Source organism: Vulpes lagopus, chromosome 5, assembly GCF_018345385.1.
Source record: "Vulpes lagopus strain Blue_001 chromosome 5, ASM1834538v1, whole genome shotgun sequence".
Classification (NCBI taxonomy): domain Eukaryota; kingdom Metazoa; phylum Chordata; class Mammalia; order Carnivora; family Canidae; genus Vulpes; species Vulpes lagopus.
This window is the reverse complement of record NC_054828.1, coordinates 67,811,189-67,829,931: the sequence shown is the minus strand read 5'-3', so window position 1 is coordinate 67,829,931 and position 18,743 is coordinate 67,811,189. Positions and strand designations below refer to the sequence as shown.

Genomic DNA, 18,743 nt, shown 5'->3' with positions numbered 1-18,743 from the left:
GATGCAGCCCATGACAAAAAGCATCCAGTGGATTACTTAGTGTTGGGATTTGCTGCGGGGGTTGCTGACCCCTTGACCACCTTTCATTTGCTGGAAATGAAAGGAACTTCCCACCAGCCTGTGGTTCCCTGTGGTAATCTCATGCTCTCCAGGGTCCCTGCTTCCTCCACAGACTCTCCCACACTCGAGCTTCTGAGGAAGAGTGTGACCACCTAGATGTAAAGTGGAGAATGGCCGGGTCCAGGGACTCTGAGCTGAAAGCGGGAATGGCCAGGTGTTCCACTTGAATCTTTTTTGCTATTTCCCTCTCTTTTCTTTTCTTTTCTTTTCTTTTCTTTTCTTTTCTTTCTTTCTTTTCTTTCTTTCTTCTTTCTTTTTCTTTCTTTTCTTCCTTTCTTTTCTTTTCTTTTCTTTTCTTTCTTTCTTTCTTTTCTTTCTTTCTTCTTTCTTTTTCTTTCTTTTCTTCCTTTCTTTTCTTTTCTTTCTTTCTTTTCTTTCTTTCTTCTTTCTTTTTCTTTCTTTTCTTCCTTTCTTTTCTTTTCTTTTCTTTTCTTTTCTTTTCTTTTCTTTTCTTTTCTTTCTTTCTTTTTTGGGGGGGTGGAGAGACAAGGAAGAGGGAGAGAATCTTAAGTAGGTTCCACCCAGCAGAGCCCAACTTGGGCCTTGATCTCAGAACCCTGAGATCAGGAACTGAGCTGAAATCAAAAGTCAGATGCTCAACCTGCTGAGCCACCCAGGTGCCCTCCCCCTTCCTTTTGATTTGCCTTGTATCCCTGAGTTCACCTCTTCCTATGTCAGGCTGCTGTGCTGGGTGGTCACCAGCCTAGGATCCTGGAAGGCCTCCATGTGAAAGGAACCTGGACCCATTGCTGCAACCACACCTTGTTAGCTTGATGGCACACCTGCAGCTCTATGTCATTGTGGGGCTGAGAGGCTCCGAGCCTCTACCAGAGGCTCTACCAGAAGACTCAAGGCCATTGACTGAATGACAACACGTTGGTGGCCGTGCCCAGCCTGCATTGGCTGCTGGCCAACACCACTCCACCCAGCCCCTGTATCAGGGCAAATGCTTTCCGCTGCTGCACATGAGAAACAGCAGGATTGGCTTCGTGCTGAAGCAGGAAGCACTGCAGCTGTTGGGGGCAGCACTGGCCTCAGTGGCCTAGGTGACAGGGAGGTGGGCAGATGTTTACATCAGGTGGGCATGGAGTTTGCAGACACTGAGGACTTTCGTGGCTGCGAGATTTCCCACCTCTTCTCTCCAGCCCCCTACTATAATGAGCTCTAACTTCTGGTACCAGGTTCCTAGGGCAGTCCCTCCATGGCCAGGGCTGGAGTCCTTACTGGGTCCCCCTGAACAGATGTTGTTCAGATTACAAATAAACAGATGCCACCAGAGTAACCTGCCCAAGGCCACCTAGCCATGATGTGGAGGGCCCAGTTTCAAAATCAGATCTGACTCTAAAGTTCTGCTCTAAACCAAAGCTGCCCTGCTTCTCACCTCTCTAAACAGCTCCCCCCTACCCCATCCTCTCCTCTGAGTTCCACAACCCAGCTCCTTCCTAGAAAAGGGGTCATCTTGGGGATCCTGACTTCAGCTCCCTGGATACCCCCTGTTGCTCTGACCTGCCTGTTTCCTTTCACTGCAGGACGAAATATCTGACTTACCACCTGGTTGCCCTGGCACCAGCCCAGCAGAGACACCCTCTGCTGGCCCTCTCCCCCCTGCACGTCCCCACCACGACCAAGTCCATTCCCTGACCCGCCTCTTCAAGAACAAACCAGCAGCTCACCCCCTAGACAAAATCACTTTTTCTTTAATTGCTGTTGAAGAAGATTCACACCATCTACCTTAGAGGAGATGGGGGCATTTCCCTCTGCCCCGGTCCTTCTCCCCTCCCCAATTACCTGGTCCTTTGCAAAATATTTTAGTCGAAGAAAAAAAAAAAAAAAAAAGACCGGAAACCACTGACACAGAGGGTCCAAGGGCTGGATTGATTAAAGGAAGCAGGGCTGGGCCAGGTAAATCCACCCCACCACCCCCTTTTTCCGGGGAAGGGGAAGGAGGCCTGGAAACCCTCCCAGCCAGCTCCCATCCTCTTAGCCCTGGCTGGGAAGGATCACGGGGTTGAGGGACGGGTCTGGAGCTGCTCCAAGGGGAGGGTGGGGCTGGACAGGAAGAAGAGTGGGGGAGGGGTCCCACTGTAGGGGTGCCCCCTACCCCAGATCACCACGGGCGCTGCACAGTCACAGGTACGCAGTCACGGTCACAGACACTCACAACCCGAGAGCACCCCCACCCCACCCCACCCTCTGCCCACCCCTGGCTTCCCCTACCCTGAAACGCCCTCCCCAGCCCCTGCCCGCCCCCGCCCCCTCGTTGGGGGACAAAGCAATAAATTACAAGGTCCCTCCCCAGTCCCCTTAGCCCGCTCGGCTCTGTCTCTCCTTCCTTCCGAGCTGGTGGTGAGGAGGGGCCCAGGCTCTTGGCTCCCCCGGCCCTTCAGCTTCCATCCATGGGTGGGTGTGGGGGGACGTCCTGATTTCCACTCCTCATGGTCCCTTTCACGGAAAGGGTTGGGGACCCCCCTACCCCCTTGGGCAGCAGGGGTCCTGCCCCTCGCTGCCCTTCCCCCTTCACTGGGCAGTGAGATCAGCTTGGAAGGGGTGGGGGCCCCGGTCTCGCCCCGAGTCCCAGGGCTGGCTCCCGCACGCGCCAGCCCCCCTTGGCGGCCCCAGGAGCCAGCCTGGGTGTGCGCTCCCGCTGGCACTGCCGCGCACGGGCAGGGCTGGTCCCCCCAGCCCACCCCAGGGGGCGCACCCCGCGGGGGGGCCCAGAGCGGTCCGGGTGGGGCCGGTGGCCGGGCTGTGGGTCGCCGAGCCTCGCTGGGCGGGGGGCGACTCGTGTCCTCTGGGAGCGCGGGGGCCGCGCCTGGGGGGACAGGTGCGCCCGCGGTGGGTGCGGACGGGAGCGGCGCGTGTGTCCGGCGGTCCGCCCGGCCTGCTCGTGCCGGCCGCGGGAGGGGCGCTCCGCCCGGGGCTACACCAGCGCCACGGCGGCGTCGGCGCGGCCCATGCTGGCGGCGCTGCTCCGGCGGCGGGGGCTGGGCGTGGCGGCGGCGCCGGGGACGGGGGCCGCGCCGGGGGTGGTGGCCGCGCTGCCGCCCTCGCCGGGGCAGCCGTGCTGCAGGAGGATGTCGGCGCACAGCTGGCTGCCGGCCTGGCGCGCGTAGAAGAGCGCGGTGCGGCCCTGCGCGTCGCGGGCGGCCACGTCGGCGCCGTACTGCGGGGACGGAGACGGGGACGGAGACGGGGACGGGGACGGGGACGGGGACGGGGACGGGGACGGGGACGCGCGTCACCAAGCGGCCCGCGGGGCCGACCCCCGCCCGGGGCCCCCAGGGACGCGGAGGGCTCCCGCCGGCCCCGCCCCCGCCCGGCCACGCCCCCAACCCCGGCCACGCCGCGCCCGGCCACGCCCCCTCCACGTACCCACAGCAGCAGCTGCGTGATGACCACGTGGGCGAGCTCCGCCGCCAGGTGCAGGGGGGAGCGAAGCTGCGGGTCCTCCACGCCGGAGTCGAGCGGCCCGTGCCGCGCGTGGGCCAGGAGCAGGAGGACGGCGGCCACGTCCTGGGCCTGCACGGCGGCCCACAGCCGGCGGCCCAGCGGCTCCTCGGGGGCGCCCAGCGGCGCCAGGAACAGCAGCTGCTCGTACTTGGCGCGGATCCACGACTCCCGCTCCTCCCTGCGACACGGCGGCTGCAGCGAGGCCTCTGGGACCCGCACCCAGGACCCCCGCCCCCCACTCGGGGAGGCCCCCAGCGCCCCTTGCCTCCCACTTACCGCGAAGAGTCCCGCGTGGGTTTGCTGCGGCCCCGCGTGTCGCTCTCCCACACGCGGTTGGCCACGTCGTTGCCGATGGCCGTCAGCACCAGGGTCAGCTCCCGGGGCCAGTCGTCCAGGTCCAGCGAGCGGACGCGGGACAGGTGCGTGCCCAGGTTCCGGTGGATGCCCGAGCACTCGATGCAGATGAGCGCGCCCAGGTTCAGGCTGGCCCACGTGGGGTCTGCGGAGGGAGCGCGGAGGTCGGCCCCCGGGGAACCGGCACCCCCGCACCCCGCAGCCGCCAGCCCCCCACGCCCCGCCCCTCCGCTGCCCGCCTGCGCTCACTCGGGGCCCCGCAGTCCACGCAGATGGAGTTCCCCTTGGCGTTCCGGATCGCCTGGATGGCCACCGCCTCGCTTTGGCTGTCGGTGCGCAGCTGCGGAGACGGTCGGGTTGGGGCTCGCACGGAGCTTCTACAGGTGCTTCAGACACTCGCCTCTGCTCGCCCCCGTCCGCCCACCCCCCGCCCCCATTACCTTGACCTTGCTGCTCTCACAGCATTGCAGACTAGCTAGGATCTGACTTTCGATGGCCTGGACCCAGGCATCCCGCTCCTCAAAACTGGCTGCCTCGAAGTGCCACGTCTGACCAGTGCTGGACACGATCAGGAATTCGAAGTTTTCCTCTGGGTGGGGGGATGGGATGGGGTCATGAGGGACGAGCTCAAACAGTGGCGGCCTTCCCCAGACCCTTCCCCCGATGTCCATCCCAAGCCCCTGGGAGTGGGGCAGAGGGGTTGGGGAAGCAGAAGGTGGGGGAGAGCAGGAAGCCCGAGCACATGCAGGGGAAGGCAGGGGCACCCCCACCCCTCTGCACCCCAGCTGAGCGCCCCTCCCAGCTCCCCGCTTGTTACCTGCTTTATAAATATTTCTTAAACTACCAAAGGATTTTAGTTTCCACATTTTGCGCTTGGCTGGTTTCCCGAAGCGAAGGAGATAGAGATAGAATGGAGAGCAGAACAGAGAAAGAGACCAAGAAAGGAGAAAAAGAGAGGCAGATGGAGAGATGGAGAGAAGTAGTGACAGAGTGCCAGAGACAAAGCAGGACAGACAGATGGGGAGAGAAAGCAGAACTAAAGTCAGTGGCCCCGGAGCAGAGTAGAGCAGAAGCCAAGAGCCATGAGAGTGCAGATCTGGAACCTGGGTCTGAGCACCCAGCAGAGAGCAGGGCGTGGGGACCAGCTATCATGACCAGTGAGGAGCCAGGTCTCTGGGGAGGGAAGGGACGGTCAGGATCCGAGTGAACACAGGGAAAGGGGACAGAAGCTGGGTCTCGGGCCTGGGACAAGGGGGTGGTGGGGTTCCAGAGGAGTCTCAGGGGCCTGGGGAGGTCACTGGGGGCAGGACTGGGGATCACTGTGGTCAAGGGTGGTTGGGGGAGCTTGGTGATCATGAGAAGCTCTTGGGAAGAGGGGCTGGGTGGTCAGAGTCTGGGAGCTGAGGAGTCCATGGGGGACGCTAAAGTCAGGTGTGAGTCACCAGGGGTCACGGTGGGGGGATGCTGGGTGCAGGGCCTGGGATGACAAGTGGGGCTGGGGGCAGGAACAGAAACTAGAGGCTCACTAAGAGAGGAAGCAGGACTGCTGGGAGTCCTTGGGAACGGGAGTGGCAGGACTGGGAAGTACTGGGGGGAAAGGCATTGTCTGGGAATGGGAGGAAGGACGAGAGCTGCGGGGTCCTCATCCACTTCTCACTAAGTTATGTGCAAAGTGATAATGATAGTCAAGCACTCAGCTCAGGCACTTTGCCTCCTCCTGCAGGAGCTGGGCCAGGGATCTGGAGTTGGGGGTAAGGGTCCAGGGTGGGAGTGGAACTGCCCGCCGGGGCCTCACCTTCAGCTTGCCCAGCCGAGCCTTCAGTCTTGGACGGTGTCGTCAATTTTTTCCTCCTCTGCTTCTTCACCATGGGAGAAGGAGGGGGTTCCCGACTCAGGGGGCTCAGGTCTCCAGATGGGGTACAGTCTTAGGGAGGGGGACACAGCTGCCTCAGTTGCCCCTGCCACAGATTTCCTGATTTCTCCAGAGCCCTGTCTTCTCCCCTGAACTAGCTTTGGTCCCAGTCCTCTCCAGGAGGTCCCCCTTGATCATCCCTGGGGAGGTAGGCAGATGAGTGGTCTAGAGTCAGACCTGCACTCACATCCTAGCTCTGCCACTTACTGGCCTTGAGACCTTGAGCAAGTCACTTAATCTTCTGAGCCTCAGTTTCTTCATCCCTAGAATGGGGATAATAATCTTGACCTGACAAGGTTGCTGTAAGGACTGCCATTACAATTTACTATATATACCTCCAAACGCTCTAAATACTGACGGCTGACTAATACTGACCGTTTAAGCTTCAAAACCACCTCTGAGGTAGAACCTATTATCTCCATTTTACGGAGGAAGAAACCGAGGCACAGAGAGGTCAAGTGCCTTGCCCGGTGGCAAGCTAAGATTTAAGTTCAAGCAATTTAGCTGTAGAACCCACTCGTGTTAACCACTAGATAATCATAGCATGACTGAGCTTGGTGCCTGGCACCCAGCAGAGGCTCAGTGTGTCCACTCGTGCACTGATTCCAGCCTCTAAGCTCCCGCCCCAAGTTCATTGCCCACCCACATCCCGTTCACATCTGGAAGACAGTGGGGTGGAGGGTGGGACCTCACTGACCAGTGCTGAGGGCTCGGGCCAAATTCCGGTCTGGTTTCAGCAGGTGCTTGGACGTCTGGTCTGGTGGTGGCTGCAGGGAACTGGGGCTGGGGCTTGGGCTTGGGGTGGGAGTGGTGGCTTCTGTTGGGAGGGGAACAAGATAAAGCTTCAGTGAACCCTTCTGTCTTTGGGACCCACTCCTTACATAGTCCGTCTTTATCACCCACCTTCTTGCTTATCCAGCCCACTCCCACTGCCCTACTACCCCTCCTCATCCCCAGTTCTGTTCCCTCAGTCATGAGCCCCACTCACCAGGACCTTCACCCATCTGCACGGTGCTCATGTCCTTGACCAACCCATTGATGCTGGCTGAGGGGCCAAACGCAGAGATGGCTCTTGGGGGCCTCTTGCCAGGGACTTTGACTGTTGTTCGTAGCAAGTCCATCTCCTTGCCATGGGTGCTGTGGATGTAATCCTGGAGGGGTACAGGGGTTGAGAACGTGGGAAGGCTGAGGTCCTTGGTGGTACTGGGAAGCAGCCAATAGTATGGGCTAGAGAGGACCTGGAGAGGGGACCCTAGGGGCTGACTGTGTTGGAATGAACTTCTAGGGCAGCTCCGGTGGCTAGCAGTTTAGTGCCGCCTTCAGCTCAGGGCCTGATCCTGGAGACCCGGGATCGAGTCCCACATTGGGCTCCCTGGATGGAGCCTGCTTCTCCCTCTGCCTGTGTCTCTGCACCTCTCTCTCTCATAAATAAACAAATAAATAAATAAATAAATAAATAAATAAATAAATAAATAAATAAATAAATAAATGCAATCTTAAAAAAAAAAATGAACTTCTAGGGGAAGGGCTCAACAGGTTTGGCCCAAAACTGTCTCCTCCAGGAGGATTCCCTGAATGGCAGACCAGGGGGAGGTCCTTCCTCCATGCTCTCCCATGAGACTGCAAGTTCCTGGGGACGTATCTTTACTCTCCCCTCTCCAGCATGGGTGTGTAGTGGGTGCCTAACACGTTTGCTGAACATAGAAGAGGGGGTCTGGGACTTCCCGGAAACCACATTAATGTCCGTCAGAGGCACCGACTGGTAGAGGTGGAAGGGTGTCCAGGGCCAGCTGGGGTGGCCCAGCCAACCCGACACTCACATTAATGCTCGGGTGGTAGAGTAGGAAGCCGTTACTGGACAGGGTCACATACTTCTTCTTCCATTCTTTGTTCAAGGAGTTGCCACTTCGCTTCAGGAGGAAGCTCTGGGGAGTGGAAAGAGACACGGGAGAAAAGCCAGTCAAGGACCAGCTACCCCCACCCTGCCCCCAGCCCCTGGACCACCTACCTGTTTGATGGGGATGGCTCGCCCACTCCCCGTTGTCTCTCCCCGACTGTCCAAACTCCGCTTCTCCGAATCACTGCCCCGACGATTCTGGAATGGTTATTGGCACCAGTCAGAGAATGAGCAGAGGGATACGCTGATGGAAGGACAGGGAGGGCAACGAAAGTGGGCCCCACCGCGGGCTCGAGGGACCGGGAAGATGGGCAGGTAACAGAGAACCGGAGGATGGGGGAGCCATCCTGTCCAGTACCGCGAAAAGGCTGGTCCTACGCTTGGCTGCCCGGTGCAGGGACCCTGGGGTGCTCAATCCAGCCACCGCAGCCGCCTCAGCTCGGAGCTCCCGGTGACCGACGTTGGGTGAGGATGGGAGGGAAGAAGAGTAGTCGCTGGTGTGGCCCCCATTGCTAGCCTGGGGATGGATGAAGGAAGTCAGCAGGACAGTTGAGATACCCCCACCCCAGCAAGCTATCGTCTGTATTGTCATTAATAATAAAACTCTTGTGGGATGCCTGGATGGCTCAGCAGTTGAGCGTCTGCCTTCAGCTCAGGGCGTGATCCCGGGGTCCTGGGATCGAGTCCCGCATCAGGCTCCCTGCATGGAGCCTGCTTCTCCCTCTGCCTGTGTCTCTGCCTCTTTCTCTCTCTCTCCCTGTGTCTCTCATGAATAAATAAAATCTTTTAAAAATAATAATAGTAAGACTCCTCACTGCCATAGTGCTTTATATTTTTTAAGTATTATCCCATACAGTTTTCTTAAAACCTTGGGAGGTTTAAGTGACTTGCTCAAGGACATTCTAAACAGCATTTCGCACCTGGTTGATCTCTAGTCCAGAGCACCCTCTAAAAATGGTGTCACTGCCATTTCCATTCACCCCCTACCCCCAACCTCCTTGGTACCCTGTACCTGTTCTTGGGCCACCAACCCCTCTGCTGCATCTTACCAGCTCCTCTGTGGACCCCGAAACCCCAACTCACCTGCCCAGCTACAGGAGTGGAAGCAGCTGAGTGGCTCGGGGAGCTGGGCAGGGACTTACAGGCAGCCAGAAGCTGTTGCTGTTTTCGTAAGGTCACCACCTTCTGGGCCACTGAAGGAAGGGGGAGAGGAAGGACACATGAACCGGGCAGATACCCGAGACCACCCTTTGTTGCCCAACTTCGAGAAATCCCCAGGAGATAACATGGGCCCAACTCCCCTGTCACTGTGGGCTTCGTGCCACTTGTAGTCTCGGGAGCTCTTCCTGCCCCAGAAACACCACGTGGTTATTAAGCAAACCTTCTCTGACCTCCCTGGCCCCTCCCTCCCATGCAGGCTAAGTTCCTGTCACTCAGAGAGGCCTGGATGCCCTAAGAGCACCCCAGGCCTAGCTCCCCTGCTTCCCACCTGTGCTGGGCCCCATACTCACCCTCCTGGAAGACGCGGTCCACGTTGAGCCCATAAGTTGCACATGTCTCGTAGTAGCTGCAGCGCTTCATGTCTGCACACAGAGCCCTGGCACGAGCATCGCCCACCACTCGAGGGGAGGAAGCACTAATCCTGTCTGAGGAGACAGGAGAGGAGCGGGATTGGATGAGGGTGCCCCTTCCCCACTCTTGCTACTTTCTTTTTCCTTCGGCTCCAGTCCCAGGCTGGGCACACCAAGGACAGGCCGTGAGAGAAGCTGCCCTTCTCGGAATGCTGGGCCCAGCTCACTAGCCCAGGAGCGCGATGCATAGGCTGGGTGAGCTCTGGGTGAGGCCTCCAAGAATATTCGAGAGGTGAGGACTTCTTGACAAGGTCTGAAATGCCTGAGACTCACAAGTGACAATCACCCTGCCCTGCAAATACACTGAACACTGAACTGAGTGGGAGTTCACCTCGCAAAAGGCTGAAGGGGGAACAGGTGGACCGTTCACTCTGCAGCAAGGAGCCAGGAGGCAAGTGGCGGCTGGAGGGAGGCTCCTGCAGGACAGGCATCCAGACAGAAGGTCGTGCCAGCTCAGTACTGGTGAGTCCTGGCAAAGCTCTTCCTGGCCCTGGTGGCATCTGAGAGCCTCCGAGTCACTTTGAGAACTCAAAAGTCTCTGCCTTCTGTATTTTCTCTATCACTTCGTTTGTGTTTTCTCTTCTGTAGATCCGTTCCTTTGAAAGATGTCAGCCTGACCCAGCTGTAGCCAAGGGAGGATGGAAGGCTTTCTCTCCACACTAGAGCCTGAGATTTTCTGTGTTTGCCATGGTGGTGACAGGAAGTGGCAGTGAGAACACAAGGTAGGTGACATCTCAGAGGATTGGAGACTGCTACGACAGATAGATGTCCCTTCCTTTCTGGAGGGTTCTCTTTTCTCTGCTCAGACCCTGGGAAGTTTTTTGTTTTGTGTGTGTGTGTGTGTGTGTGTGTGTGTGTGTGTGTGTTTGCTTAATAACTCCCTTATTTGGAGACAAGGCTCCTTCCAGAGGGTAACTGCAATCCAAGTGGCCGTGTCCACATTTACCAAGTTCTCGCCTATGTTGGCCAATGCCTCAGCAGCCATGTCAAGAACTCCCCTGAAGGCAGTGCTTCCCCAGGCCCACCTTACCTTGTGTCCCCACCAATGCCAGTGCCAGGCCTCCTCGTCCTTCCCCCCGAAGGGAGCTGAGCTGCCCATGGAGATGGCTCACAGCCTGGAAACTGTTTTCATCCTCCAGGCTGAAGACCAAGATGACAGCATCTGCCCAGCCTGAGAACTTGTGGGGGGTGAGGGAAGCAAAAGGGAGGGTCAGACAAGTCCACTCCTCTGGACACTATGCCCACGGAGGTTGGAAACTAGAGCTTCCTCCCGTGGCTAGTGCTGACCCCAACCAGCCCATCTACCCCAACACCTCACCCCTCACCTTGGCATCAGGTGCCCCAGCTTCTTCTCGGATCAACACTAGATGAGTCTGTCCATCCACCAGCATCTCTTTCTTGTGCTGCTCACCTGTCGGGAAGGGGTGGAAGGTCAGAGGTCACAAATCTCCAAGTTTCCCCACTGCTCTCTGTACTTCAGCGATGGATCGTGGCTTCATCCTTTCCTGTGGTCTCCATAGCGGCCTACTCATTGATCCCAGCTTCCTAAACTCTGGTTCCTGAGGACTCACTTTCTGTCTTCTCCAGCACTTGGTAGGAACCGGTCAAGAATCGGTGGATGAGCGATGACTTCCCACTCCTGGCGTCGCCCAGCACACCCTGAAAACAAGGTTGTGGAGCAGAGATTGTGAGACTCAAGAGGAGGCCAAAAACTTGGGTCTGAACACTCCAGAGAACTCAGAGAGACTGGCAGTGTTAAATCATTCAAGCAGGGGCCTACAGGGACTGGATGATGGTTGGTCAGGAGAGAGCATTCCGAAAAAAAATGTAAAAAAAAAAAAAAAAAAAAAGGAGAGAGCATTCCGGAAGATCAGGGGAGTGTGGCAATGATCCCAAGCTCAAAGTGGACCACAGGCTGAAGATTCCCAGCAGCCCAGTACCGCGTGGAGGGAAGGGGGAAGTCATGCCACAGCCCTAGGCACTGGTTAGAAAGTGTTAGCAATAGAACGTGAGGGGCTAAGAGGGAGATGCCAGGAACAAGGAGAAGCCTGGACAAGGCCCACGGACAAACAGGACAAAAGAGGCTAAAGAAGAAAAAGTTGCAGGATATACCGAGCCCCAGGTCGGTGCTATGAAGGTAGGATCTCAGGAGTACTGGAAAACTCTCCCTCACTCCCAGCGAGAGAGGGAAGGGAAGGGGGGCGGGGAGAGCTGAGCGGCGGCTGGGAGGTGAGCGTCCCCACACACCAGCAGATGGGTGACCTACCAGGCGCAGTTCAGGAATGGAGCGGCTCAGAGTCCACTCCTGGCTATTGACCACCGCCTCTGTAATAGGAAAGGAGCCATAAGAGAGCGCTCCAGGCCCGGGAGCACCCCACCCCTCAGCCACCCTGCTCCTTTGGCAGCCCCCCTTTCCCCCCAGGACTCCGCCTGGGCTGGAGGACTGCGGGGAAAGGCCAGGTTCCAGAGTGGTCCCCAGGCCTCCCATCCCAGCCGCTCTCCCCACAGCTGTTGCTGCCGCTCAGTGGTTGCTTAGCAACGGAGCCAGCTAGACAAAAATACTTCGTTGGCATCTCCCTTAAAGCACATCCCCAAACGTAAGTGCGCCCCAGACCGGGGACCGGGGACGGGGTCTGACGGCGGCGGGTCGCTCCCTCTGGGAGGACCGGAGAGGGTTTCCTGGGAAGGATCCCACCCGCCAGACTCGGATTCCAGGGCAGATCCCGGGAGGAGGGGCTGGGACGGGAGGGCGCGGGCCTTCCTCAGTCTCCATTTCACAAGAGAGAAACTGAGGCGAGGGCTATCCCCTTCCCCCCTCAAGGTCACCAGCGGTGGCCCTGCCGCCTCCCGCGGCCCCAGCAAGGGAGCTGGGACTTGCCCCGGCCGCCTCTCCCGTCCCTTCCCCCACTTGCCCCACGAGACCCTCCCAGACAAGCGCGGGCGAGGGCCCGGCTGGCCGCGAAGCCGCGGGCCTGGGCGGGGGCGGGATGCTCCTTCCGCCGGGGGGCCCCCGCGCCCGACACCGGCCGGACGTTCCCGGGGCGCCGCAGCTGCGGCGGGAACTCTGGGATCCGGAGCCATCTGCTCCCACCCGCTCCGGAGCCAAACCCCGGGGCCGCCCCCGCTCCCGAACCGCCTCCCCTCCCGAGAGTGCGAGCCGCACCAAGAGTCCCTGCAGGCTCTTTCTGCCAGAAAAAAAAAAAAAAAAAAAAAAAAAAAGAAAGAAAAAAAAAAAAAGACACCCCCTACCCCCGCCCGGGGAAAAAACCCAGTACCTTCTGGGTACCCCCTCCCAAGTCTCCGGGGGTAAGAATTGCCTTTGCAGCAGTTCGTCCCCCTGAGTCACTCGTGGGCAGCCCCCCGGGGTTTCAGCGCCGCGTGGGGCCCGGGCAGGGGGGGTGAGGCTCCCAGCCGCCCCCTCTCACTTCACAGCCAAGTATTCATCACGTTCCAGCCCCCACGCTCCCGGCCTGCCCAAGCCACCTTCACTGCACGGAAAGAAACGAGAGTCCCTCCCTGCTGCCTCACCAGCCCGCCTGGGCCCAGGGAAGACCCATCCCTGGCGAGGAGCTGCCTGCAAGGTCACTCTCATGCCACCTGCCCCAAGTGCTCAGGAGAAACTGAGGCTCCCTCATCGCCTCCACCTTCAGTATTCCTTCAGGCAAGGCAAAGCTCTGTTCCCAGACCCCCGGAGTCCAACTGAGGCTGGGAGTGGGGTCTGGGACTCCTCCACGAGACATTTCCTACAGTCACTCTGACCAAGGGCATTATCTTCCCAGAAAGCTCTGAGGCTTTCTGGGTCCCTCTGAAATCGAGTCACCTCTCCTGTCGCCAATGTAGCTACCCACCCCCGCTCTGGACCTCTTAGTCTTTGCCGGGCCTTGGCGAAGGAGTGAATTCGGTTCATCCACCCCCACCCGGCTGCGGAGAGGCTTCCCTAGTTCAGTCCTGCACACCTCTCCTCCACCCCAAGCTGAGCATTCCACTGCCCTCCCCTCCCTGTTCTCAGGCCTTGGTCCTACTCACTAGGGGAGGCGCGGAGCTCTGCGCCCAGCAGCTCCCTGGACCCGCTGCCAGAAGACAGGCCCGGGGGTCCGGGAGGGGGCCCCGAGCCAGGAGGCCCCCCTGTGCTCTTGGTGAAGATGCCGCTGATAAACTTGAGCATCTTGCGATCTCGAGTGGATGCTCGGCCCCCCTCCCGGCCCCGTTTCAGCCCTGGAGCTGGAGGCTCCAGAGTGATTGGAGGTGCAGGCCCAGTGGGCTGCGCGGAGGCGGCGGTGGCAGCGGCGGCTGGAGCCGGGGTTGCCGGGAGGGTTAGCGGAGGAGGAGAGCCAGCAGGCGGTCCCGGGTGCAAGTCACTGTTGTCCAAGGTCTTACTCTTGCCTTTCCGAGGGGACAGCTTCCCTCGGGCTCCCGACCCAGCGCCGACCCCACCGGAGGTCGTGGCTGCGGCTCCTCCTCCCGTGGTGGCGGCGGCGGCGGCGGCGGCGGCGGCGGGAGCTGCAGTCCCCGCGCTGCTCTTTGACCCCTTGACCCTGGGCTTGCCTTCGCTTTCGGGCCATGACAGGCGGCTCCCCGCGCCCTTGCCCCCGCCGGCTTTGGCGCCACTCGTGGTTACGGTCTTGCAAGGCTTGGGAGCCGGCGGGGGCGGCGCCACCTTGAGCCTCCGACTGCCGGTGCCGGGGTGCGGGGAGGACGAGCCGGGGACGCCGCCGCCCGCCCGGCCTTCGGGCTCCGGGCCCCCCCAGCTCGGGCTGCTGAGCAAGGGGCGCCGCGGCGTGGGGGCGCCCCCGGGCTTGGGCTCCGGGCTCAGCGCCCCGGACAGCGGGGGCCCCGGCGGGGCGGCCCAGAGGGACAGGCGGCGGCCGGGCGCGGGGGACACGGGGCGGGCCGGGCTGGCCGGGGCCGGGGCCGGGGCCGGGGCCGCGGCCGGGGCGGGGGGCTCTGCGCCCCCGGTGCCCGCGCTGCTCGTGCTGATCCACAGCGCATCCTGCCGGTGGAAGAGACGCTCGTGCCGCTTCTTGCCCGGCTCCTCCGCGCCCCGGGGGCTGCCCGGGTCCCCGGAGTCGGCACCTCGGGCCCCGGGGGCGCCGGCGGCGGCCGCGGACGGAGACGGCGGCGGCGGCGGCACCGACTCGAGCTTGACCAGGGTCAGCGAGATGAGGTAGGTCGTTGTCCGGCGCTGAAGCGCGCCCGCGCCCCGGCTCATGGGGCCCCGCGACCCCCGAGCTGGGGAGGGGAGGGGACTCCCCCGGACTGCCTCAGGGGGGCCCGGCCATGGGGCCGCCCTGCCCGCTGCCCCCAGCCCCCGGCCCCCGCTGAGCCCCCGGCCCGGCTCCGCTGTCGCCGCCGCCGCCGCCGCCTCCGCCTGCGCCCCCCTCCCATCACACGGGGCGCCCCCTCCCCATGCTCCCCGCCCTGCGCCCCCACCCCGCGGAGCCCCGGGACCTTGGTGCTGCTCCGGAGGCGCGCCGGACCCTGCGCCCCGGCCTGGGTGGGGGCGCCGAGCTGGGCGGAGGAGGGCGGGGAGGACGGTCGTGGGGGCAAACGGGGGAGAGGGAGGGAAGCGGGCAGGGAAGAGGGACCCGCGGAGGCTGGGGAAGAGGACGAGCCGGTGCGGGGGAGGCAGGGGCGGGGAAGGGGCTCGGGGGCCGCGGGCCGGGGGTCCTGGGGAGGCGGGGAGCTCCTGGGCTGCTCGTGCGGGGGATTCGCAGGGGCGCGGGGAGGATGCTGGGGATGGAGATGCGGGCGCCGGCGGGGGAGGAAGGAGGGAAGCCTTGGGGGTGGGAACCCACGGGTCTGGGGTCTGGGAAGGAAGGGGCGTGAGATCCGGGCGACGGGTCCGGGGGGCTCGCCGGGGCTCGGCTCGGTCCGGATGCGCGCTGTGTCCGGGCGCTCCCCTCACATTGAGGAGGAGGCGGCCCCCCGCCCCCCCCGCAGACTCCCCCCCCACCTTCTCTCCACCGGCTCGGCTGTCGGAGAAGGCGGTGCAAAATCCAGGACTGGATTTCCCTCCCAAATCCCGGGCTGGATTTCCGAGAACCCGGACTCCTCTACTCCGACAGTCCAGCCCCCTCCCCTAGCACCCCGCGGTTAGGGAGCGCGACTGCCGGGTGTGGCCTGTAGGGACGGGGTAAAAAGCAGTAGGCGGGTGGGCAGTCCGCAGGAGGAACGGAGCGAATTCAGGGGGTCACTGCGGGTTCTGGGGAAGTTGAAATGGGGAAACGGGGAGTCCTGAAATCCCTTCCCCAGGACCCCTTGTCTTCCCCAGGTAATTGAGCCCATTCTTTTTCCCATCACCCGGCCGCCCTGCCCACCCCACCCCACCCCAGCCCACGCCCACACGCAGTATATTGCGGGGGCCACGACTTGAGCCCAACTGTCCCAAAGTGAACTTGCAAAAGTGTTCCCTGGGGATGGGGACAAGACGGAACTTAGCAGAGTAGGAACCAGGGGGGTGCCTTAGGAGGGGAGAGGGCTCCTGCAGCCCAGGCCAAGCAGTGAGTCAAAGGCTCCAGCTTGAGGTGGAAGGAGAAGGAGTGTGTCTACAGGCTGACACCCCCCATACCAAAATGCATCCAGTCTCCATAGCAACCGTAGCTCCAAGAGTGCCTCAGAATCAGCGGGGATAAGCAGAGAGGAGAATCGCTGTGTGGGGTGGGTGGGTGGGTCCTGCCGGGGGGATTGGGGGTGGACGGAGACACATCCTCGAATCTGGTGACCCACGTGGCGGGTATTTAGTACCCCTGAATATGAGGATCCCTTCAGTTGAGGCGGACGCCAGCCTCTTTCGGGTTCCCATTCCGTCTCCTGAGGTTTTCAGGGTGGAGCCTTTTTAGAAGGTTAAAGAGGAGATAGAATGGAGAACGTCTGTCTGCTCCGAGTCCACCACCCTTCTAGGGACCCTGGAGTTCAAGACTCACTGCCCTCTACCCTGAGGAGAAACTTGAAGGGGTTGGGCCAATCGAGAACAGAGGCTGAGACCCAGCAGGGATGGGCCAGAGTGGTGCGAGGCCTTTGCGCAGGCTTGGAGACCCCTCCCCGACCCAGGGAGTCTCAGCATTCCCCTAATTTGGCGTCCCACCCTCCTGACGCAGCTGAGACTATAATAAGTGCTGTCGTGGGCGGCTCTCGAGGCAGGAGCTGGGAGCGTGCTTGGCCTGGCAGGGGGTGAGGTGGGGGGGGGTGCCAGGATGCTGGATGCCCTTTGTTTTCCTGAGACCCCTATACCCTGAAACCCCTCTAGGGTCCTGTCCTGAGGTCAGCACTCCCCTCTCCACCCCACCCCAGGACGACACCTTTCCAGGGACAGGAGACCCTTCAGGAGCCTTCTCTGAATTTTCGGAAAACAGAGGGTGTAGGTTGATTTGCTGCTTCTGCCTTAATTTTTCTTCCTTCCTTTGGTGGCCTCAGTTTTTCTTTATGTTCAGTGGGAAAGGAATCCTGACTCTTAGAGAAGAGTGCAACAGATCACTTAGGAACAGTGGAGTCTTCTGGGAGATTTCAGCCTCCAGCCCTCCTCAGTCCCTCCTTCTCCAGAGCTAAGCAGAGCGATTCCACCTGCACTAAACCTTCTTCCTCCTCCTTTTTTTTTCCCCACAGGGGTGGGGCTTGGAGTTCCTCCCTAAGAGGCCCCATGGGCCACTCCCCGTAGGTCGGCCTTTCCACCCACTGAGGCTGTAGGAAAGGTGTCAGCCATTGTTCTTGGCAAAGGGTGGGGACGGGAGGCAAGAGGGCCACTAGCCTCAGAAAGGCAATGCGGAAGGGGATCAGACTGTCCCCTTAGGAACCGGAGCCAAATTTTCCTTCCCCGGTTATGGTGTGGTGGCCTCCACCATCAACAAGGTCCAGCAGGAGGTATTCCCCCCCCCCCCATAGAAAGAATGGTCTCTTGAACCCCTACCCCGCCCCAGGGAGACAGCTAAGACTGGAGCGGCTGGAAGACCAGGATATGATGAAAGATGCACTTCTCCCGGACACCTTTCACGAACCACGTAGCTGGCTTTTGTCAGTTCTTTGCCACCCCAGAGGTGAATGAGAGGACAGTAGGCCGGAGACGGCTTTCAGCTCCACCAGCTCCTTAGTGGTGGGGCCCTGTGGATAGAGAGAAGCTGTTCCTGCCAGGGCCCCACCACAGGACTGAAGGCTGGGTGGGCAGGAGGATGTGGCGGATGGTGTTGCCATGGCAGCACTTCCTCCCTGTGTTGTCATCACTTGCTCTAATGGCACTAAGGAGGTAGAGCGGAAGGTGTGTTGGGGGGGGGGGGGGAGGACAGAAATGGGAGCGTGGGGAAGAGAGGACACCGAAAGAGTCCTGGGGACTTCTTTACACTTTGGCTATGCAAAGCATGCAGTCTGAGCGGTGGTGTGTGCCTGGGAGCCTGAGATTCTCGGCATGGTGTGTTCCAATGTGTGTTTCTCTCTACAGCTGGAGAACAAGAGGTCACTGATCCTTTGCGGGTCCTGGGAATGAAGACATTATCCAGTCCCAGAACCTCCTGCCCCACGCTGCTTCCTGCCCTGGACTCCCCAGGCAGGGTCCGAGTCTACCATAGGTCTGTCACGGCTTCTCTTCCCCATGCTCACCCACTTCTCCATTGCTAAGGTCAGCTCAGCAGGGACTTGTATTTTGATCCCCTGGGAGCAGGACCAGAGTTGGGGAAAAGGGAAGAACACCACCTCCCGTATCTTTTTCCATCCTGTCCAAATGTATTCTTCCCCCGAGTCCCAGCTCCATCTAGAGGACTAGGAAGTGGCTGATTGGGAAGTAATGTATGACACAGCAAGCCCTTCTATGCTACACACCATCCCCCGGCCCCCCTCGCCCCTGGGGTCCCCGATACACCCAAGTTGGGAGCTAACCCTTCTCTTACCGTGCAGTCTGTCCAGTGAGGCCTGGATGCTGTTCCGAAGTTCAGGGTCACCCACCCTCTCTGCCAGCTTCCTGAGGCGGCAAAGAGACTGCTTGGCCACCTCGTGTCGTCTGACTTCTGCTCTCACGGCAGCTCCAGCCAACTGCCTCTGGGCATGCATGTTGCCCAGACCTGTCTTGCCGGGCTAACAGCAACCTCTGGCCCTGAAGCCCATGGCCCCGTAGTCCCTCAACACCAGAAGGCCCCTTCTTCTGTGCCCCAGAACTCCCCGCTCCTGCCCGCCCTTCCGTCTGTCGGCCTCACTTCCTGACTGGTGAGTTTCAAACCCACAGCCTGGGACAGCACTACCTCCTGCACCTCCCACCCCCTCTAGCGTTGGCCCATCAGCTCTGCCAGCCAGCCCCTGCTAGAAGTCCTCAGCCAGGTGCATGGAGAGGCCTTAACAAGCATCCTAGGGCCTCCTGTGGGAGGTGACCAATTAAGATGGGTGTTGGTGCTGGGGAAAT

The 18,743-nt window shown here is 60.6% G+C and overlaps 1 protein-coding gene and 1 long non-coding RNA gene across 6 annotated transcripts; one reads left to right on the top strand and one right to left on the bottom strand.

The window, feature by feature from the left end:
- Window positions 1–1,797: 1,797 nt before the first annotated feature.
- Window positions 1,798–18,528, bottom strand: AGAP2 (ArfGAP with GTPase domain, ankyrin repeat and PH domain 2). 5 transcript variants are annotated; one of them, XM_041754614.1, is made up of 19 exons: window positions 18,238–18,528; window positions 11,631–11,689; window positions 10,936–11,023; window positions 10,690–10,775; window positions 10,395–10,542; window positions 9,245–9,379; window positions 8,817–8,926; window positions 8,092–8,250; window positions 7,845–7,931; window positions 7,657–7,761; window positions 6,825–6,987; window positions 6,534–6,653; window positions 5,720–5,848; window positions 4,742–4,801; window positions 4,365–4,513; window positions 4,174–4,264; window positions 3,847–4,069; window positions 3,493–3,748; window positions 1,798–3,283 (listed from the first exon to the last, which is right to left on the bottom strand). In XM_041754614.1, the coding sequence occupies exons 1-19, from the start codon at window positions 18,395–18,397 to the stop codon at window positions 3,041–3,043; spliced, it is 2,571 nt and encodes an 856-aa protein (XP_041610548.1). In that variant the 5' UTR covers window positions 18,398–18,528; the 3' UTR covers window positions 1,798–3,040. The 5 variants fall into 5 exon arrangements, with proteins under 5 accessions (XP_041610548.1, XP_041610545.1, XP_041610547.1 ...); XM_041754611.1 differs by lacking the exon at window positions 18,238–18,528 and adding an exon at window positions 13,391–14,674; XM_041754613.1 differs by lacking the exon at window positions 18,238–18,528 and adding an exon at window positions 13,748–14,674.
- Window positions 14,393–18,398, top strand: LOC121490705. Its single transcript, XR_005987751.1, has 3 exons — window positions 14,393–14,528; window positions 16,611–17,919; window positions 18,245–18,398. It is a non-coding gene; the product is annotated as an uncharacterized LOC121490705 (long non-coding RNA).
- Window positions 18,529–18,743: the final 215 nt, after the last annotated feature.

Coding starts and splice junctions, on each gene's coding strand:
- AGAP2 (XM_041754611.1), bottom strand. CDS start 14,573: ATGAGCCGGGGCGCGGGCGCGCTTCAGCGCCGGACAACGACCTACCTC. Junction 10,776..10,935: donor AGTGCTGGAGAAGACAGAAA/GTGAGTCCTCAG, acceptor CCTTCCCGACAG/GTGAGCAGCACAAGAAAGAG. Junction 7,762..7,844: donor GAGCCATCCCCATCAAACAG/GTAGGTGGTCCA, acceptor TCCACTCCCCAG/AGCTTCCTCCTGAAGCGAAG.